We start from the raw sequence: 22,392 nt of genomic DNA, 5'->3' as shown, positions 1-22,392 counted from the left end.
GCTCTGGTGCCCTGGGATCCCGGGAAGGGATGGAACAAAGGCTTCACAAACCGCTGGGCAGTTGATCCCGGGCTCTCAGGGACAGCAGGCTGGAACGGCAGGGACGAACGCAAATCCCGGGTGGCAGACGAGATGTATCCAGATGGGAAAAACCCACGGAGGCCCAGGCAGGCAGGGCGAGCAGGGCTACAGCGTAGCGAAAGCTCGAAGCAGCAGCGGAGCAGGGCAGCCACAGCTCGGTCTCCAGCAGGGCAGGGAAAGCGGCTTTTGGGGTCCCGGCGTTGTTTCCAGCAGGAAGAAAGAACGGCCAAAAAAGAAAGAAGCAGCAGCTCCTTTCTCTGCAGCTTCTCTCCCCGGACGCTCAGAGCGAACTGACCCCACACCCAGGTATAGACAAAGGAGTAGCCAGGTCCGCCCCACTCCCCTTTTGTCTTTCTTAAGTACAGCTATTTGTCCCCTAGCAACATGCATATGGGAGAAAATTCCTTTAACAGAGAAAAAACAGACTAAACTAAAACCCCAACAAGTGTATATGAAAATCAAGTAAAAGACTTGAGGTGTTGATATGACTCAGTACTTGTACATTTCTTCTGGTGTACAGGCATGTAAAGTTGAAGACCTTGGGAAAGTAGATTTTGAAGAAGAAATTAAGAAGAGATTTAAAATGGTCTATGTGCCAAACTGGTTCTCAGTGGACTTGAAAACCGGGGTGAGATACCACTCCTAAATCTGTTGTTTTAATGTCATATTTCATATTTTTTCATATATTGTTTGTTCAAAAAGGTTTTAGTTTGTTAACTTTAGAAGAACACCCATTGCTTGTCTGATGGGTTAAATTTGTTTTTAAGTAAACCAGCAAATTTTACCTCTGTTTGTAATAATCTGAATAACAGATTTTTTTAATTAATTTTTTGCTTGTGGTATAGTCCACCAATTCCAATTATGAATTAATACAGTTTGGTAAACAAAATGTGCTGTCATGCATTTAGAAATTTTTTAGTTTGTATTCCCAGATAAGTATGGGAAAAATTAGAAATTTATAGATTTGTTTAATCCAAAACAACTATTAATTCCTCGTGGTCTTTTGCCAACAGATGTTGACAATTACTTTGGATGAAAGTGACTGCTTTGCAGCCTGGGTTTCAGCAAAGGATGCTGGATTTAGCAGTCCAGATGGTTCTGATCCAAAATGTAAGTTTTAACTAATATCAGTGTTTTATTTTAACAAAAAAAGCAGAATAAATTCCAGTATATATGTTTTGAAGCATTCCAGTGCCACGTATGTCAGTATCTGGTTGGATTTTGGGGCTTATTTTCTTAATACTAAATTCTGTAGCAAATTCTCCAAAGACAATATTCCCTTTTTTTCTGAAACACTCATGTTCAGGTTTTACATTTAATTTTGTTTTAAACCTTCAAAGGAGCAAAAGGGAAAAAGTAATTATAACTTATTGTAAAGAATGTTAAAGCACGTGAGTGATCCAACAGCAGGGATTCTAAAATCAGCTTTTCCTGAAAGACTGTAACATGCAGCTCTCAGCTTGTGACAAGCAGATTTCTGTGCCCATAAATAGTTTGCTTTGGGAACAGAACTGCTCAAACTCTTGGGGAATTTTCAGCTGTGGATCAAATGGAGATTATTTTGTTGCCCATGTTTTTTGTGTAACTGAAGTTCTGCCTCACTATGTCTTGACAGTAAACCTTGGAGGGCTTCTGCTGCAAGCACTTCTGGAGTATTGGCCTAGAACACACATCAATCCAGTGGATGAAGAAGAAAATGAGATAAACCATGGTTAATACTTTAATATTTTCCTTTTTTAGTATTTGTCCACACATTGTTTGTTTATGTATCTGTTTCTTAAATAGATAACATGATTTGCTGTCTTACACCTATCTGTCTATGCATTATAGACATAACATTTTTTAGCACTTCTAAATTTGCTTTACACCAGAAAGTGTGTTGTACTTCTGAAAATATCAGCAAAAATCTTAAGTCTGTCGGTAAAAAAAGTGGGTGAATAAATGATTCTGAAGTTACAAAAACTTGATGAAAAACAGTTACTGGCAAACTGAAGCTTGAGTTGGAAAAGAAACTCTAGATAATGACAGTAAAGAACAATAATTCAATTATCTAACATTAGGAAGTATTCTCTTGACATAATTCCAGTTTTCTTCTAGGTATTGTGAACAAAATAAAACAAAAGCTTTATTGTAAAAAATACATTCTATGTAACAATACATTGAGTAGCTCTGTAGAAAACACCTTAGAATGCCTTTTTTAGGTAAGAATGCTGAGTCTGATCAGGCATTGGATGAAAACCACAGCCATGTGAAATGTAGGAAAGTGGCTGAATTTGGCAAAATAAGAGACTGTAACTCCTGAGCTGGAAATCCATTCAACCCAGGTCAGAGTTGACTGAAAAGTCTCATATTTGGTGATTAAGAAATTACTTTCTATAGATAGATGATGCAATTAAGAAAACTGTACGTTCAGCATATCTTGCTGACTTGTGATGAGACTGTGCCAAGAATTAGATGCTTGCTTCTTTCAAAACTGGTCCCCATGGAGGGTTAGAGCACTTGGCAGACTCTTCTGGATTCAGCTGCTGATTCTCAGACTAAGTTTGCAGCTTAGAGCCAGACAAGGTATGAGAAGTGTCACCCACAGGCTTTTGTGGTGTTGGATTATTGATGCTGCACTGCTTATTCCTGTGTAGAGTTGTGGATCGGTGGAATGTTTGGAGTACTCACAACAGAAACAGTTTTAATTGCCCTTCCAAAAGAAAAAAAATTTAGGGAACTGGCACTGAGCAGTGACTTAGGAAGGTGAAGTGTATGTGTTGGACACTGGTGTTTTTGTAGAGGTACAAATTTAAGTAAACACGAAATATGTGCACTGTTGTTCCTCTCAATTGTTCAGAGAACTGTTATGAAGAAATCTTTCAAACAATAGGATTTTTCACTTGCTGTAACTTCAGTATCATGTTTACCTGTTCCAATATAGATTTTTGGTTTTGGTTTCTTTGCTTATTACAATTTCTGACCTTTCTTTGACTGCATGTGTTTCTGGTTAGAAAGCTGAGGAACCATTCATCTCATGAGTCTGTGCCATTTAAATTTCTTAATGTCGCTTGAATTCAACATCTCTTCAAATACAGTAATGAGATGCTACAGTGTAATGAAGATGATTTTTCCCAAGTGCAAGTCAGGCATCCAAATTCTTCTGCATTGTTTCAAGCTACCTACTGATTAGAAGCTGCACTGTTCAAGAGGTGCATAAATAATGCTGATTTTTCTTAATCTTGTCCTATCAACCTGATATGGAATCAGGTTCTTCAGTGTTTGAAGACCATGCTGCTGTAGCTAGCTATAATAAATGGAATTTATAACCCAGGAGCTTCAAGGCACTGAGTCTGAGCATTCCTGGTACACTGTTTTGACATCTGGCAAATCCAGGTAGAAGAGCAGTGCAAACACCCTTCAGAGTTCTGTACTGTCACTGTAGAGGGAAGAACAGTCTTGTCTCAGCAGAGTCTCCTTAGTTGATTTCTAATATTAGTATTGTTCAGTTTGACAAAAGAAATGGAAAAAACCTCATCATCGGGTTTTGGGCTCCTGAGCTCTATTCTCCTCAAAGGCTTTTGAAATAGGCTTTTCACAAACCTTTATTGGTCTTGTTACTCTCTAGTGTTTCTTTTTATATGCTTGCTCTGTCTTGGAAATAGGGCTTTTCTTGTTTTTTATGAAGCTTATGATCTTAATTTACTGGATACATTTGCTCTAGGTGGAATGTGTGCCCAATTTTAAGGCCTAGTGCAGTCTCACTGCTGTTTTATGTGGGTTTTTTTCCTACAGTTAATGGGGAGCAGGAGAACAGAGTCCAGAAAGGAAATGGATACTTCCAAGTGCCACCACATACACCAGTTATTTTTGGTGAGGCTGGAGGACGCACTTTGTTCAGGTATAAAAACTGACAAACATAAATCCAGTGGCTGAGCAATCCCTTTCTTAGTGCAAGCAGGAATGCTATAAAAATGTTATTTGGATCTGTTCTGTACATTCAAGACATGCCCTCAACAGGCAAAATAAGCAGGTGTTGATAATTTGGCATTATCCAACTGAGCCTATGAGTATGAACATCAACAAGGTGTGGGGTTTTAAAGCAGTAGGAGCTGTGTGTATAGTCCTTAATTGTGTGTGATATTTTTGGGTGCCTTCTTTCTGCAAATTGATAAACTAGGATGTGCTTTAGAATGAAGTTTTACTGCTTTGGATTCTTATGGAACTTTTCCTATGAGTGTATTATGCTGATCTTTGAGTATTAGTTACTCAGGAGCTGTTACTCACTGGAGAGTTGGCTTCTGCTCCCAAAATTATAGTTGATGGTCCAGTAGAATGCTCCTTCCTGCCAGAGATTAGGACTCAGGTTCTGCATTGCAATGGGTGTGTACTGATGACACTTCTTTTCATTCTACATTGAAAAACCTAGCTATGGTATGTGATACATCAGAGACACTTTAATAGTGCTGCAGAACAAGTGCTGAGCTTGCAAACCCTGTGAATTGTTTGATATTTACTGAGATAGTGGATGTTAAATTTATGGGGTGGGGAATGTTTGATTTGTTGGTTTTGTTTCCCAGGCTGAACAGGTCCCAGAATGATGTAACTTTCAGTCCATAAACTGGTCAGTAAAACAGGGAAACCATTTTCAGCTTGGAAAACTGACTTTTTAACCTGCAGTATCAATGTATTTGCATTGTACCTGGGCCTTAGTATCTGCCTCCATTCTGTACTGGATCTTACCTGCTACACAGCTGCTCCTCAAGAGAACACTGAAAAGACCCCATTGAAAGGAGCAAGCCATGCTTATGGGACCTAAAAGGTGGATTTCAGGACTCTGACAAAATACCTTACTGCAATTTGTAAAATTAAATGTGGCTTTTTTGCATCATGGCGTGTGCCCATTTCCTAAAATTGGTTTTATTCTTTCCTTTTAGTGAGAGCTTAGCAGATGCTTTACATGCAGAGCTTGTTTTTCCCAAGGAGAAGAGAATGGCTTTATGCCAGGTGCCTTTCCCCTTCTCCTGACAGTTCTGTACTTCAACACACAAACATAACACAATCCAGAGCAAAGTACTTTCCCAAATTTTCTGTGTCATAGCCATAGTCTCCTAAGATCCTACTCCCTGTTTCTGCTCTGGGATCTGTCTTCCTACAGCTCCTTCTGGTTTTTACAGAAAGTAAGTGATCTCTTCCCTAGTAAGTTCATGGTGCTAACACAGTTCAAGCTGCCTGCCCATTAAAAGGGCCGGACCTCTCCTGAAAGCTTTTTAATGCAAATGACAATAATTGTTGTTACAATAAAGGTAATTTCTGTGTGTCTCAGGTTGTTGTGTCGGGATTCAGGAGGTGAAACCGAATCCATGCTTCTCAATGAAACGGTGCCACAATGGGTAATTGACATCACTGTGGATGTAAGTTTTGGGTGCCTAAGTTTGGCCTTTTTTTAGTTTTTTAGGATGTACTACAATTAACTTTGCAGTATCTGAAATGACATTTTAAATTTTTGCACTGTTTGTATTTAAAATAAGTGGTCTCAAGGTCTGTAATCAAGACCCTTCAAGATGCACCGTTTTTTGATGTGTCCAGTTAAGGTATTTTTGCTTCATTTCTTTTGACACACTGTCTTAGATAAAGAATTCAAAGTCCTGTGCGTAATTGGTATCCTTTTCAAGTGAGGAACAGAGAATACACTTCATATTGCTGCTGTCTTTTGATACTAATTGCCTTTGAAATAAATGATAATTTATATTCAAAAGCTAGATGATCTGTGCATCATCTAAATTGAAGTGTCTCAGGAGTATGAGTAATTTGGCTGTGGTGGGGATGTTGATTAAGAATCTCTCATGGGTTTTGATAATTAGGAGCTGAATATACTTCACATAGCAGCTGCTGCAAATAGGAGCTGATAACAGTTCATCCTAAATTAACATTTCTGAAACTTGTTTCCTTCTAGAAAAATATGCCCAAGTTCAATAAGATTCCCTTCTACCTCCAACCTCATTCATCGTCAGGGGCAAAAACTCTAAAAAAGTAAGTAATGTAAATACGACTATCAATATTGAATATCAAAATTGTAGAAAAAAACCTGCAAGCTCAGGGAAAAAAAACACCAAACCAATTCACTGATTTCCCAGAGAATTGTTTTGTGCTTGAATTTCTAGAAGTTCTTAGTCATTTAACAGCATTGCTCTAAAGCACTAAGTTATATCAGAATATTTGAGAGAACTGTAGATTTGTTTCGGGTTCAACAGACAGTTGTTCAAGTTTATGCTAAGAAATGTCTTAAGAACTAACTACTGAAATGAGTATGTGTTTTGTGGTATTTAATCAGAAAACAGATGAATTTATAGATGGTTACTCTGTTCAGAACCACAGCTTTGTTTCCTGTTGCTAACAGATGAATAACTGCTTTTTGAAAGGAAAAGGGACAAAAGCTGACAGTAGGAAATGCTAACTAGTACTACCAGTCACATGAGCTGGAACTGGGAGCTGTGTAGGTTAGAAATCAATGCAGATTTTTATCTGGTCTTTTGCATATCTTAACCCCTTCTCTGAGTTTTTTGCTGTATGACTCTGGATAAATTGCTGTTATGATCATGGTATTCTGGATGATCTTGATAATTACTATTAGACAATATAAAGATGATGTGTGTAGTTTCATAGCTTGCTACACTAAGGTATTATGAAGGTAAGAAGTAGAGTTTCTCAAGTTTTTTCCTGACAAACTTCTCTAACTCCTATAGAGACCGACTGTCAGCCAGTGACATGCTTCAGGTGAGAAAAGTGATGGAACACGTGTATGAGAAAATCATCAACTTGGATAACGAGTCTCAGACAACGAGCTCCTCCAACAATGAGAAAGCAGGAGAACAAGAAAAGGAGGAGGACATTGCTGTGCTAGCGGAGGAGAAGATTGAACTTCTGTGCCAGGACCAGGTGAGTTCCCTGTGATCAAAACCATGGGGTGGCAGTGAATTGGTTGTGAATTTTTGAATACTGAATTTAAAAAATGCTATAGAATTACTTAGTTTTAAAGGTAACAGATAATGTTTTGACATCATGTTAACTTAGTGCTGACACGAGTTTCAGACAGTTGCATATAGGCCGGTGAAAGATTTTCCATAGTAAACCTGTTTAATTTGGTCTGACTTGTGACTTTTACAGGATTACTTACTCATACTCACAAATGAACTTATTACAATTGCATGGAGTTGTATTTTTAGTGTTTCTGGAATGGTTTGAATTCTGCATTTTTAGCAGTTTTTAAAATTGGTCCAAAACCACTAATTGCCTAATAAGTGCATGAAGATGAAGTACTGAGGAGGTGGTTGTAGTCTGAAGTTAGATGTTACACTGCTAAAATCTCTCAGTAATGCATCAGGTTCAGTTGCTAATTGAAGAATCTGAGCCTTTGCATGGTTCATCTTGGTATCAGTTCACCCCTAGGACTGTGAAAACTGGAGTGTTTGGTTTGGGTGTTTTTAGAATTTCTGCAAGTGTAGCAGACCTGTGGAGTAAAAGATGACTGTTTGCTGTGCAGGTTTTGGACCCCAACATGGACCTTCGAACTGTAAAGCACTTCATCTGGAAGAGTGGCGGGGACCTGACACTTCACTACCGCCAGAAATCAACGTGAGGGCAGCGCAGACCCAGAGGGGTCATTATTTACTTGACCATACTGTGCTGGTTCCAAGAGTAGTTCTAGAGAAACCCACTGAACCCCTAAGGTAGATGAGACTTCTAATGCCTCAGTATGGACGGGAAGTAAACATTTAATTGAAGTGACTAATAGACCTGTAATATAGAGGAAAAAAAAATCTATATGACTTAAACTAAAGTCTGTCCTAGTCTCAGTCAATGAGATGGGAGGTCCCTGAGTGGTTCGTGTTGTGTGAGGTGTACAGAGAGTGGATGATAACCCAGTGCAGACTTTTGCTTCTTCCTTTTTGTTTTTGGTTTTTTTCCAGAACATAATCCCCTCATCTTGCTCATGCTCGGTATCAAACTGATTTGTCCATATTAGTCACTGTTCACAATGTAATTAAGAACTGCACACAAGGTATTTTTAATACATTCCATTCATAAAGTTCCAGCAATGATTCCTCATGGGTTACTTAAGCATTTCTACCACTAAAAGAAATTTGGGAAAGAAAACACCAGAAAATAGGTATTGCATACTTGAATGAATGGGCCCATTTAATTGCAAGCCAAGGGTTAACATGAGAGTTGTTTTAATTGCTTTAGAGAGCTGTTGACATGCAAATAAGAACACTAGAAAAATATCAGAGCAGGGTGAGTCCAGTGATGCTGTGCATCATAATAGAGTGAACGTGCTTTGCAGCAACTTAGATATTTTTTTCTAAATATATATAACTACTGCCTGCACTGTCCTAGGTGTTCTAAAGACACACTAGTCTAATTTTTAGTAACTGTGCTCCAAAAGTATGTGACATTTTGTTAAAACTTCAAACCATTCTGAATATAACTTCAGATGTTTAATGTTAAACTTTAGAAACTTCTCAGCAGATTTCATATTCATGAGATAAAAATACTGATTCTTCTTTTCCAAGGTTTTATATGCAGTTGTTCTTTTGTTAGAGACTTAGGCAGATCTTGTTTTCACTGCTGTTTCTAAAAATCTGTGACTGTCATAGGCTCATGGTAATCTTTTATAGAAGTTTAACTTATTGGGGGGAGGGAGGGTAAGGGCCTTTCAGCTTTTTGTGAGAAAATGTGGGGATATCCCAGAAAACCATTTGTAGCCAGAGCAAATTACAAATCCTCTTAGAGAAATGGTGTAGAAATGACTCTTGTCTGAAGCAGAAGCACAAGTGCCTTCAAGGGGCAGTATATTATTGGAGTTTCTTCAGGAGACACATGCTCTTGCCCTTCCTGTATCTTGTGATCAAGATTTAGGTTGAGGCCTAAGGGAAGTCCCAATAAATTATATTACTGGGATTGTATTGGTCAGACAAAAAGTAAAATATTTTTCATCATGTTTTATTTGAAAAAATAGTCAAAATATAGTCAAATAGTCAAAGTAGTCATTCCCTTCTGCACTTTTAACCCAACAAAACAAGCTCATTGCTTAGACAAAACCATGGTTCAGAATTAAGCTAGCATGTCTTTTCCCCTGTCTTTTGAGAGTCAGTTTCAGTTCTTTATCCCCATTTCTGTGTATGCTTAGTTTGACACACTTGTGCTTTAACTGCACATTTTTAGTGCTATTTGTGAATTAAATGGTTAAACAGAACTGTAACTTTTGTTGGTAAATTGTCCTGACTTGTATTTATTAATAGCAAGGGTCTTTGTCTGTTCCAGTAGGCACTGTTTGGGTTATGTTTTGTTTCCTGGTTGTCTTCCTGTCCTATTGTATACATTGGAGTTGCTCACAGTAATTTTTTGTTTGAAATCAGCCAAGGTTGTAATTTTCCTTCTGCTTTTTCTTTCTAACCATCCCAAAACACAGTAACAGGAAAGTTTTTAATGGAAGAGTCTGCAATGCCAGAAGGGTAAATGATGTTTCACAGTTGTATAGAATAAAAGGCTTTAGTTAAAATGTTTTCAAGTTGTTTTGTGTACTAGATCAATTGTGCAATTTTGGAGCTTGGATGGTTGCTGTTGAATGTAACAAAGGGCTTCAAGTGTTTTGAAGCCTCAAGTAATGCAATAGCTGAAGAAATGGCAGTGCCTTAGCAGAATCCTGTGAAGATAACCTTGTAATGGGGTTGGATATAAGAATTTCTGAGGTGAGCAGACTTTCAGGTGTGAGCTCTGAGTCCTGTTGAGGGGAGACTATCACACAGGCATTGCTGCTTTTGTACATTTGAAGGTATTTTGTGCTAACCAGTGACTTGTGTCAGTTGCTGCTGAGCTGTCTGGCTGTGAAAAGGTCGTAAGAGGTACATGGGAAACCAGGCTGGGTTTCCTGATGCTGAAAATGCCAGAGCAAGAATGCTCAGAGCTTTTTCTGTGGGAATTGTCAACTGAGCTGCTCTCTGAGGACACAATTTAGTGCCCAAATGTGCTCCTAGAGATTCCCAGCTCTGACTTAGATGGAGTATAAAGTGAGAGAAGGGTTTTCTTGCTACTACCTTTTAAATTCTGTCACCTTTTCTGAGGTTGTACTGTCTGTAAGAGTCCTGAAGGCAGGTGGAGGGCATTGAATTAATGAGGGGCACAGCTCCTGGGACAGTTTCAGTTTTCCAGAATCATAGGAAAGGCTGAGGATTTGTAGAAGTTATTTAATTTCCAAGTTCATAATGGGAAGGAGTTGTGAATCTAGTGTTTAGTAATGCAGCCTGTCTCCCAGAAAAGCATTTAAATTGTGTATGACAGGTGATTTTTTATTCTCTTTGCATGGGGTGGGGCTGAGAACAGGAGAGCTCGGCTCAGTACTTGTAGCTGAACTGCAAGTATCATTTTAGGATGAGAAGAACTGCTTGAAGGATTTAGCAGTAACTTTAAGAAACACTGACAAAATATTCAAAATAAGCCCTAGGCAGAGAGGTTGTGGACTCCCCATCCCTGGAAGTGTTCAAGGCCAGGCTGGATGGGGCTCTGAGCAACCTGCTCCAGTGGAAAGTGTCCCTGCCCATGGCAGGGGGTTGGGACTGGATGAGCTTTATTGTAGAATCATAAATGGTTTGGGTTGGAAGGGACCTTAATGTAGGTCTACCTCTTGGTCTTGGGATTTATTAGTTGGATTGTCCAAGTATTCCCCAGGAGAGCGGCAGCCAGGGACTGGCAGGGCATTTACTGGTATAGAGACATTACACCAAGGTATTATTTTTCCTTTTACAGAGGTCCTGTTTGTTTCTAACTTTAACTTTATCCCTAGAAATGTATTTAACTGGACATTCAGAATCAATCTTTAAGCACATGATCTCACACTGTGGATATGCTGCTGACTCCTGAACAGAGCCAGGTAGAGTCACCTCCCAGCTGTTGGGAGCACACGCACACTTAAATATCAAGAAAGTGGTTGACTGAAATAGCTTCCTGTACTATGGTGGAGGTTTTCCTGTACAGAGCTGTGCAAACCCCATGCAGAGCAGAGGTGCTGATTAGAGACTGGGTGGGACATGCCTGATCTCACTCAAAGATACCATGACACTATTCTAACCATCTTTTTCAGGGCATTCTGAATGCTTAGTTACATTACATACTGCAGCTTAGAAATATAACTTAAAGCAGTTGAAATTCTGTTACAGCAGAAGCAATGCCAATTAGTGTTTGCTTAAGGCAAAAGCCAAGAAGGAGGTTGTGTGGGCAGCAGTGGCAGTGCCCAGGAAATGGAACATATTTACACAGTCAAATCAATGCAGTGAGTAACCTGTAGCTGCTTTCTTTAAAGAGCCTATTCTCGTGTAACTGCTTGGAGATGAAAATGCTTGCCCAGTTTTGGGGGAAGATGGAGAGTGCATGTGGAAGTACACAAGCCCACCAGGATGTGAGTGGTGTGATCTCTGCTCAGCATTGCAGAGATCCATTTTCCTGCAGCATTTCTGAGTTACAGCTCAGAGAAGTTCAGCCAAGAGTGACAGCATGGATAAGCAGCCTCTGCACAGAGCGTAGAGCAGTACAGCAGGAGGTTCAGTAGATTGTCAAGCCTGCTGTGAAAGTTTAAGAGGGAAAATTAAGTCATCACTGCCTGAATTTGGTGTTTTAATAGTTCTTACCAGTAGGTGTTCAACTTAAAGACAATAAATACATCCTTTTACTCATTTAAGTTCAGCCAGAATTATTTCAGCATCCAAATTGCTGTTAATAATGAGATTTGCATGTTTATCTCTAGGCTGGTTATTTCCTCATCACAATCTTGGGGGTTTACAATCATTCCTAGTACAGGGTTATGCTGTATGCAAAGTTCCCATGGATCAAGTTAGCCTCACTTGGGGCAGGGCTTGGCCAGGTTTCTGTGGCCCTTGTTGAGCAGAGGTTTGATTACCCGGGTGGGAGGAGGTTCTGTGGCTCCAAAGGCCCCTCCTGGCTCAGCCCCATCAGCCCTGGGTGCTGTGGCACTGGCAGGCGTACAGCTCAGCAGAGATGGGCTTTGCTTAATCCTCACTCTAATACTTGAGCTGCTGGGAGCCTCTGTGGGTTTAACGTCTGCCAGACCTGTGTCCTCAGGCTCAGCTGTTAATTTGAGGGAGCAGCTCAGGTCTGGAAGCTCATCCTGTTGTGTCTGGCCATACAAAGCACCCTGGTGCTATAATGTCCAAGGTGACCTCCCCCTCCCTTTGTTTTACCCTTCTGCTGGTGTCCAGATAATCCTCCTTATCTCTGTGGAAGAGCTGCTGCTGTCGGGTTTAGGGATGCCCTCAAAGTTTAGAGAGTGAGAAAGGTCATATCCAGCTCCTGTTTACCTGGAAACAGATGTTTGGGACAGCACTGGGCTGAGTGGCTGTTTGGTTTTGGCTCTGAATCCAGCCACCCTCAGGTGCTTCTCCTCCTTCTTTTAGGTTTTGAAACTAAAATTCCCATCACTCACAAGAGTGGGCTTTCTGGGCTGCAGCTGTGAGGGAGTATCCAAATTGGCAAGAGAAAAGAAATTTGACCAGGAGGTCTAACTCTTCACCTCATTTAGCATTTGAATGATCAGGTTTCAGGTTTGGAGAACGAAACATCCTCCTGCTCAAGGTTTAACTCCTTGGTTTTCCAAACCCCTTCCCAGAGCCAGTTAACACACAGAGGCTGTGCACAGACTGAAGTAAGTTTAAGCCATTTATTATGGTGACATTTGAAATCTAGCATGAGTTTTGACATTCCCTGCTCTTAGATTTCTAACGGCTGTTTGGAGTACAGAGTCACTTAAATGAGCTATTACCCTCTCAAAGCCATTTTTGAGAAAGGTGTAAGACTAGAAACAGTCCTAAATAAACAATATGAATAAAAAACCACCTAGGTGTCTTCAGGCATCAGGCTCCAAGATCAAACGAACCTAGGACTAGTTTAAATTACATTTAATTTTAGTGTTTGGCTGTTCACCCTTGTAACAGTCAGCTGGGGGAACAAAAGAGGAAATTTATTTTAGCAATACAGGAAATAAAATTGGGTCACAATTAACAGACCCTTTAGCAGACTAGAATCCACTGTCAATTCTACTGCCTTTAGTTAGAGCTTAATACATTCTCTGAAGCAACAGGTACTTCGACATTCCTGTTCAGAACTACTGTACTTGCAGTATTTCAGACTAACAACAGATCAAGGACACATTTTTTGTCAGGGTGGACTGATCTGAGGCCCTCGTGTGCTGTAACTTTGCTTGCACCCTTTGGCTGAAGCTGAGCTGTCACAGGCAAATCTGGGGGATCTGGAGTCCCATCCCTGCATCGGTACCAGATTTCAGGCCAGGCAGCTGTCACTGATCTGCACAGTGCAGAAACAGAGCAGGAGCCACGGCAGGGAAAAGGCAATCAGGCAATATTGTGCTAAACGCCCCCCAGCCTTGTACCCCCATCTCTTAATTTACTACAGATTTTCACCACAGTAGCTGAATTACTCCCTATCATCAGCTTTGAAGTTCCATGCTAAATCACTGCCCTGAAGGTTATAAAACCACCCATGTCTTCCATTGTTCATGTTTGCCGTTACATTCAGAAGTGATTTGGAGACAAGTGCAAACAAAAAAAGCTGCAACAGCCAATTTTTGATGCTGCACAACAGCCCCATGTCTTAAACTTACAGTGATTTGTATAAAAATAGTCATGAGTAAATAGAAAAGCACAAGCAAAGGAAAGCTATTTCTCAGTCACTACAACAGCCAAGACGTTCAGTCTTCACCAAGAAGGTTCATCACCCCTACGTTAAAATCATCTTCAATTTGTTTCAAGTAACCATCATCATTCCCTCCCCCCTCATTGTTTATTTAACTGCAAGGCCACCACCCCGGTCCACTTCAAGAGCAGTGAATGACAGGACCCACCACCATGGCTTTGTCCCATTTGGGGCTGCAACTTCCAACCCCTGCTGGAATAGGTGTGGAGGAGGTACACGAGTAACTTACACAGAAGGGACTTAAACCAAGACAGTCTGCAGAGTAGTAAATAGGAATAAAATTAGTATCTTAGTGTTAAGAAATGCCTTGCAAGTCACAAGAACAGTCTAACCAAGGTGTACCATTAGAAAAGCTTTCTAACAAATCCAAACTATAATTTTTTTTTTAATGCCATCAAACACACTGATAAAAATCATCACTGAGTGTCACTGTTTAGGCACAGTGCCTTCGTAAATACATTCAGGAGCACTTGTAGGCAAATGTGAATTCCAGAACTTGATGTTCTGCCAGCGTCCACCTTGTTTCTGCATCAATTTTTCCCTTGAGCTGGTAACTTTGGACAGCATTCAAAATTCTGAACATAGATCCATTAAACAGTGATTGGAAAAGACAACAGGATATGTACTTCATGTGATTTCTTTTCTAGTATTGTCTACACTAACAAAATAGACTAACTGTAATTCTTTCAAGATCAGAAAAATATTCCAAGCTGTAGCAGTGCAGCATTCAGCAGTCTGTAAACAGCAGCAGGGTCCATTTCACGCGGGATCTTGCACAGCTGCTTCTGCTTTCTGCTCACTTGCTGCTTCATCCTCTGGTGTCTCTGGAGCAGTGGTTAATGAGCTCTCAGTGCTGTTCACAAGCAGCTTGGATTCCTGGTTATCAGCATCAGTTCCTAGTGTTGCTTTTGAAGAAATGTCATGAGGAAGATCAAGAGAAGGTAAAGATGGAATTGAAGGCAGGAGGTCATCCAGTGTGGGCTGCTTGCCTGATCCTTCAGGATATGGGGTTACACCTTCAATGTCCAATGTTGATGCATTTTCTGGGAAATGGTGATAAGTTTGTAAAAAAAAGTTACCAGGCTAACAGACAGTGCCTCTGGTTACCCTACATTTAGAAAAATCAGCATGATTGAGACTCCTCCTACAGGACATGAACAGATTCACAACTGTCAAACACCTGGGCTGTTCACTCAGCTCTCCCCAAATCCAGAAAATCTGATGCTGCACAGAGGTTTTAAAAGAACACAAACCATTTGCTCTGCTGTGTTCTTGCCCCTTTTGTTATTTTGTGTTGCAACTTTACAGTCATCCCACCTTTTAGAAGGGAAATGTGTACATCACGTGAAAGTATTTTTTACTTTTTTTAAATAGAAGAATGTATTGGGTTTGCAGGGCCAGGCTTTGGTAGTGGGGGGCTCCAGGGGTGGCTCCAGTGAGGAGCTGCCAGAAGCTTCCCGTGGAGCCAAGGCCAGAGAGCTTCATGGCCGAACCCATCAGTGTCTGTGGCAGCACCTCTGGGATAATGTAGTTAAGAAGGGGGGGAAATGGGACTGCAAAACAGCAGCCAGAGGGAGGAATGAGAATATGCAAGAAGAAAAACTCTGCATAGCCCACAGTCAGTGCAGAAGGAGGGGCAGGAAGCACCCCAGGCATCAGAGCAGATTCCCCTACAGCCCAGGGAGAGGCAGCTGTGCCCCTGCAGCCCAGGGGGGAGCCCATGCTGGAGCAGGGGATGCCCAAAGGTGGCTGTGACCTCATGGGAAGCCTGTTCTGGAGCAGGCTCCTGGCAGGACCTGTGGCCTCATGTGGGACCCAGTCTGTTCCTGAAGGACTGAGCTGGTGGAAGGCACCCGTGCTGGAGCAGGGGCAGAGTGTGAGGAGTGCCCGTCCTTAGGAGGAGGGAACAGCAGAGATGTGGGATGAGCTGACTGCAGCCCCCATTCCCAATACCCCTGTGCCTCTGCCAGGAGGAGATGGAAAACTTTGAGTAAAGCGGAGCCTGGGAAGAAGGGAAGGGTGGGGCAGAAGGTGTTTTTAAGATTTCAGACTATTTCTCATTATCCTGCTCTAGTTTGAATGGTAATAAATTAAATTTCCCCAAGTTGAGTTTGTTCTGCCTGTGACAATAACTGGTGAGGGATCTCTTCCTGCCCTTATCTTGACCCATGAGCCTTTGCTGGATTTTCTCTTCCCTGCCCAGCTGAGGAGGGGAGTGACAGATTGACTTGCAGAGCATCTGGTGTCCAGCCAGGGTCAGCCCACCATAAAAAGGCACTATTGAGATGACTGCAATTTTGTTTTCCTTTTACAACTGTGAATTTACACTGATTTTAGAAATACCTGCTTTTAGGGTCAGTTTAACCTGGATCAATCAGCATTTTCATTTAAAGAGTCCCACATTCTATAAACTTAAGGAAAAGCGCATTAGATTTTTCCACTTCTAAACCGGATTTCTGCTACTTTTTCCATCTCACTTTTGCCATTCTTTCTGATTTCTATTAAAATTTGCCTATTTCCAAGAAGTGGGATGATGTTAAGCAAGCATGAGTTGGTGCCATTCCAGAAATAAGATCTAAAGGAAATCTTGAGTGCACTTACCAAAATAAGCAGAGGCTTCACTATTTGACATTAATGTTTCAGGGCCTACAGATGCAGCTGCTGCTGGCACATTGAAGGAGGCAGATGGTGACAGGCTGGACACTTCTGTTAAGCTTGTGAGCTCAGAAACTGAAATTCCAGACATATCTAGAAATCCTGGAAGAGAAAGCAAATGTCAGTTAGATACAACCCAAAATTCTAGATTCAAAAGGACATGTAATATCCAGACTGAAGTCAGTGAAGTCCCCTTCCCACTAAATGCAAATAAATTTAATTTATGTGGTACCCAAATTCTCCAGCTCTGAAATCCAGGGAAGTCAAAAACTTCAAGGAAAACTACCACTAAGTGCTCACAGTCCTGAATTTAAATCTCCAGCTCGTTTAAGACCATATTAGTTTCTTTAGATGTCCTCTAAAGAATTTGTGAAAAAAGCACCTAAGAAAACATACCTGGATCCATAACTCTCTGGAGAGGGGGAGGAGGAGAAAGGGAGCTTTCTGGTGAATAACCACTTATTTCTTGATCTGTGGCATGATCCAAGTTCGTAACTGTTTCAGAGCTGTCATTCTGAGAGGTAGCTGCCAATAACGGAGTCTGGAATAAGATAGTAAGAAGGAAAAACATCTTTTTACATCAGAAGTTTCACCTGAAGCCAACCTTCCCAAGAAAGCATCCTGCCTGTCTCCATATAAACCAGTTCAGATAGAAGCTGTGATGTTGAAAGTCAAACACCAATTAGGACATGTTCCAGTTCAGCCCTTTAAAGCCAGTCTGTTCTCAGAACTTGGTTCTTGGAGGTGTATCTTTCTCCTAGAGAGGTAGGTGTTCTAACATGATCCTCATTGACTGGCACAGCTGTAGGATGCAAGACTTGAAAATAGGGAGAGAATATCTGGCAAAAACTTTCATCAGCCACCACTGGTGATCTGGTACCTGCTCAGCAGCATCAGCTCTCATTTTCCCTTTACCCAACTCCATTTCATTCAAGCAAAATTGAATGCTGTATTAAAATACACTCTTACCAATGTCCCAAAAAGCAGAAAATTTTGAAACTCTAGAGAACATGGCAGAGATAGGAATTTACTTCTTTCCTACCTCTGTGTAACCATTAGTGGATGGCACAGGAGTTCCAGCTTCTGGCGAGGGTGAAGGTGATTTGCTTTCTGGCTTTTTCTTTGATGTTATGGACTGTGTTGGAATTCTGTGCAAATAGCCATATCCAATACCACATCCTAAACTGTACAAGAGAAGTAAAATGACATAAAAAAGGTGCTCTTAACAAAGCTAATATTTTTAATTTTGACTCTTTTAAAGAAGAAGAGTTTGAGTCTTTTATCTATAGCAGGAAATACCTACCTGCAAGAATTTCCACTTAGAGCACTGAAGGAACACTCTGCCATCAACTTTTAGACATGCACAGCTTAGCTTTCAGTGAATTATTTTATATCTTTACAAAATATTTAACCTGACCTGATGTGGGTTTTGTTCTTGCTTTAGCTGAATATTTTGACTATGAGAATGCAGATAATGAATCTGCTAATGGGGAGCTCAACATAGGGGTTTTGCCATTTGATTCAACTCGAAAAGGATTAGATCCAGAATGTGCCCAATTCCTAGTTCTAAGCTAATTTTTTTTATGGAAAGATTAACAGTTTTATGTGACAAGTGTGAGGAAACAAGGCTTAAATCAGAAACACCAATAATTGATAGCAGTAATACTCTTAACAGGAGTTTATTTACAGCAAGTGTGTAACCTGTCATCGACAGAGATCAGTACCTTCCTTCTCCACCCCAAGCTCCATTGGGAGTCACAACTACCTCTCGGATGGAATCTGCTTCAGTGTTATAAACCATCAGCTTCAGTGGCTTCCCCTCATGGGATTCAATCAGGGAAAAGAAATCCTCTGACTATGAAAAAAATAAAAGAAAGTAGTAGTTAATAAACCCAAATGTGCAAGTCAACATTTTACATAGTTATTTACTCAATGTGAGATATTAAACACCCAGAGACAGAAAAATCACCAATGTAGTTTGATCTTTAGTGGCAACTTCTTTTTATTGTCACACTAAAAAGAAAGATAATGTTTACCTTAACAATAAAGCTTCTGTCATAAAATCAACCTTCCAAAATCCCCCAACACCATCCCCATACATTTGATTAGATTTATAAAAAAACAAATCCTACAACATACACTTGGCAGGCACAAAGATAATCACTCCCCACTGGAAGGAACATGCACCCTACCTCCTGGAGAATCTGATCAGATCCAACAACGTAGTCAGTGTATGGCTGGAGACCAGCCAGAGCTGCAGGAGATGAAGGCTCAACGTCCTGTGAAAGAATGACACGAGTCATCTGCACCCACAGCAGGATAAACTACCAAGATCCAAAAGAAAAGCTAACTTCCAGAGCAAAGAAGGAAAGAACATTTTGTTAATGGGATAAAAAAGTTCTTGAATAGTCTACATCTGTGTGTGATATCCTGTAAAACATGCTGAGTAAGAAAGATGAGGATGCTACCAATTTAAAATAACATCCTCTGAAGATGTTGAGAAATTGCATCTACTTAAACAACCAGAAACATAAACATTCTTTCTTATTCAGTTCTACTCTGTCAGCTATTTTGTGATGCTTTTTGTAACATTAGTATTAATTTAATGAAGTTTAGCCAATACAGAGACACCAATCAGGCCGGAATCTTTTTGCTTTTGCCATTGATTCTTCAACATAAAACAAAAAAACCCTTCCCACCTACACTGTTTGGTCCAGTTGGGATGGAGTTATTTTTGTCACTGTCACTGGCAACACTAACACCACCCACTCCTACTCAAATAGCTCAGACAAACCTTCAGGACTGTGTTCCCTTCCTGTGTGTGACTGCAGCACTGTACTTTACATAACAGCTACTGCTAAACATCACAGTGTAAAACAAGGTTACATGAACAATAACGAGCCACCCAAGAACTCCTCCTCACCAGAACATGCCAGACGTGTTCATTGGCTCCCTGGAAGCTGCAGAACCTCACACTGGCTCCAAGGAGGCCTTGTCCTCCCCACATGTTACTCGGGATCACCTCCACCTCTCGTATTTTCATTGTTTTGATGTTATACACTTCCAGCTTCACTGCTTTCTCAGCATTTGCCTTCAGCAGGTCTTTCAACATATTGTTTTCCTTGTTCTGTAGAGCAGAGATATAGGACTAGCATTATTTCCAATTGCACCTGTAACATGTCACATCTGTGGCAGAATTTGAATAAAAAGAACCAAAACCATCAGTGTTTAGGCTCTGTGGTTCACAAACACAGTTCCATTTTCTTTTACTAGAAAGCAGTTAGTTCTGTCAACACACGTCCCTTTCCATAAATACTTCCTATTATTTCATTTCATCACTGGCATTCCTGTCCTTCACAACTACTATTAAATAATACCAGCAGTATCAGATGCCAACTGTGTAGTCTAACCATGAGCAGCAACGTTTCACTTCATGTCTCTGAGCCCCATCCCTCTTCAACAGCCCTTCAAAGTCACTGCAAACTGACTGTGAAATAATATCTTTATTTCTGTCATGTTAGAAGATTAAATGATCTTCCCCCAAATCTGCCCTTACAATGACCACTTCCAAAAAAGATATCTCCACTCATAAAACCAAGACAAACTTAATGAATTCAGCTGGTATGTGGTTAGGGTGGAGCATACCAGGCAAAGCTTTGAGCCTTTTAAATGAAGAAACAAAACCCCAGCCAAAACCAAAAAAAAACCCCATCAAACCAAAACTCAACTCTCCTCTCCTAACCCAACACACAGGAACTGTGTTCTTGGTCTCAAAAGTATGATTCTTTTTCATGTTTTATCAAATGTTGAAACAAGCTTGTTTAAACAAATGTTGAGCTCTGATTATTGACTCACCAGTTCAGTATTCACCTTGTGGTAGAAAATATCTATGAATAAGCAATAAAAAACACTGTGCTGACCTGTTAAGAAGTTAAGGTGAGTAAAGGCATAAACAAAACCTTTTCCTCAAATTTGGATCTAACCAAAGAGACTTTGAACACCTGCAAGTTTTACTCTACTTTTAATGTCCAGTGTGAAAAGTTTCTCTACCTGTGACAGTTTTGGGTTTTACCTTTCATCGCTACCACGCCCACATTTCATGTAGGGTAGAAAAAAACAACATTGAAATCATTTGAGACTTACAAGCCTCGTGTGTCCTATGGCAATGATGAAATCAAAGAAAGGTTCCAGTCCTCCTTGTTGGGCTGGGGAGTTTTCTTGAACCTGCAGAACATACATTTTATCGTTATTCTACATTGATCTCCAGTTACGTAAGTGAAAGTGTTAATCTTTCCACTTGATTCAATATTTACTTTTGAGCTGAGCCAGAGATAAGGCACCAAATGACTGCCCTCAAGAAGCAGTCCATAATTAGGACCTCACTTTTATAAAGCTATGAACAACAGATGTCCAAATCAAGCTGTAAAAAGCAGGTTTTGAACCCCATATCAGACACAAATGTTGTGATTCAGAGTTCACAGCCTGGAATTATTAAATACTGAATGCTTTGGAGAAAGGCTTGGTTTTCAACGTGCTGCTTCAGGATTTTCTTCCTTGATTCTAACAACCTGAGCACAGTGAGAGCCCCCACTTGCATCAGAGCCATTTTTCCATGAACACAACTGACAGATGGGTTCCCACCTTTCGAGTCCATTGGAACAGGAACACTTACACAAGAGCACTACAAACACACGCCTGCTCACAAGTTCAGGTCAAGAAAACTGCCACCACTTACAAAAGATTCCTAAGAAATCAGAGTTGGGACATCTCAATTTCATTATAACCAAAGTTGTCGTAGGAGATATGTCATAGAGAATACTCATTAAAACACATTCATACCAGGAAAACCCCCACCAAAAGTTCACAGATTACATGAGAGTCCACCCACTTCAAGGTAAACCGACAAAGCAAGATGGTATTAGGGAATCACTGCAAACCTACTGACAGTATGCTCTTAACTTCACTTTTTGTTAACTCAGCAGCCCTTAACCTTGGATATATTTGACTCCTGAGGGCTCCCTCAGAATTTAAGCACAAAATTACAACCCATGCTTCACCTAAAGGAAGTTCATTGATACATCTTATATTTGGTCTGGTGTTACCAAAATGCTAGATATGTAATTTTACTTTTTTTTAATAGATAAAGTTGTATTGGTGCTTTTGCTGGCAGAATTGTCTATAAAAGTTATATATTTAATAGCATAGCTACTTCAGCAAAACCTTCTAAAGCAAAAATAAGAATAAAAATCATGCTTTATTATTAAACAGTCAAGACTGAGCACTGTAACCACAGCTGGAGTAGAAGTATTAACTTTTATCACAACCCTGAACTGCATCAAAAGCAAACAGGCAGCTTTGTACTGATGCTGAGAAACACAAAATGCAGATGAAGTGGAAAGCAGCACGTGGCAGTAAAGCTCCCATTCTTATTCCAGGGAGGGAAAATAGCCACGAAAGAAACGATAACTCATGCAACAGCTGTTATCAGCAACAGCTCTGCCTATCCTTAAACTTCCAGATATGCATTTACACCACTGTACGTGCAGGGAATCTGCTAAAGAGAGCAGTTACAACAAACTTGCATCTACATCTGGGAGAGGCAGCCACGGAGGAAAACACCGCTGGAGCGGGAATTAACCCCCTAACAAGATGCTGTGAAGATCAACAGAGAAGGGCGTAGGGAAAGGAAGGGAGCAGGGAGGGAAGAAAGGGAATAGGTAGAGGGAAGAACAGGGAGAGAAGGAGAAGAGCAGAAAGAGAGAACAGGGAGAGATGGAGGGGAGCAGAAAGAGAAGGGGCACCGGGAGGCGAGCAGGGAGAAAAGGAGGGGAGCAGGGAGGGAAGAAGGGCTGTTCTACTCTTAAACTACTTCCAGTTCCCCGAGAGCAGCCCTAC

The 22,392-nt window shown here is 40.6% G+C and overlaps 2 protein-coding genes across 2 annotated transcripts in view; one reads left to right on the top strand and one right to left on the bottom strand.

Annotated features, from left to right (window-relative positions):
* The window catches only part of WDR48 (WD repeat domain 48), a 34,734-nt gene extending 25,107 nt beyond the window's left edge, over positions 1-9,627 (top strand). Inside the window, exons 12-19 of the mRNA XM_032098369.1 lie at positions 602-709; positions 1,095-1,191; positions 1,697-1,792; positions 3,856-3,961; positions 5,387-5,474; positions 6,017-6,093; positions 6,807-6,999; positions 7,604-9,627. Of these exons, the coding sequence (XP_031954260.1) occupies positions 602-709; positions 1,095-1,191; positions 1,697-1,792; positions 3,856-3,961; positions 5,387-5,474; positions 6,017-6,093; positions 6,807-6,999; positions 7,604-7,699 (861 nt within the window). The 3' untranslated portion in view covers positions 7,700-9,627. The remainder of the gene's footprint in view (positions 1-601; positions 710-1,094; positions 1,192-1,696; positions 1,793-3,855; positions 3,962-5,386; positions 5,475-6,016; positions 6,094-6,806; positions 7,000-7,603) is intronic.
* Positions 9,628-12,776: 3,149 nt separating this feature from the next.
* GORASP1 (golgi reassembly stacking protein 1) overlaps positions 12,777-22,392 on the bottom strand; it is a 10,044-nt gene continuing 428 nt past the window's right edge. The window contains exons 2-9 of the mRNA XM_032098381.1: positions 20,641-20,721; positions 19,421-19,624; positions 18,690-18,776; positions 18,222-18,352; positions 17,540-17,681; positions 16,894-17,038; positions 16,444-16,599; positions 12,777-14,885 (exon numbers count right to left, since the gene is read on the bottom strand). Coding sequence (XP_031954272.1) covers positions 14,602-14,885; positions 16,444-16,599; positions 16,894-17,038; positions 17,540-17,681; positions 18,222-18,352; positions 18,690-18,776; positions 19,421-19,624; positions 20,641-20,721 — 1,230 coding nt within the window. The 3' untranslated portion in view covers positions 12,777-14,601. The remainder of the gene's footprint in view (positions 14,886-16,443; positions 16,600-16,893; positions 17,039-17,539; positions 17,682-18,221; positions 18,353-18,689; positions 18,777-19,420; positions 19,625-20,640; positions 20,722-22,392) is intronic.

Source organism: Corvus moneduloides, chromosome 1, assembly GCF_009650955.1.
Source record: "Corvus moneduloides isolate bCorMon1 chromosome 1, bCorMon1.pri, whole genome shotgun sequence".
NCBI lineage: Eukaryota > Metazoa > Chordata > Aves > Passeriformes > Corvidae > Corvus > Corvus moneduloides.
This window is presented reverse-complemented; position numbering and strand designations above follow the sequence as displayed.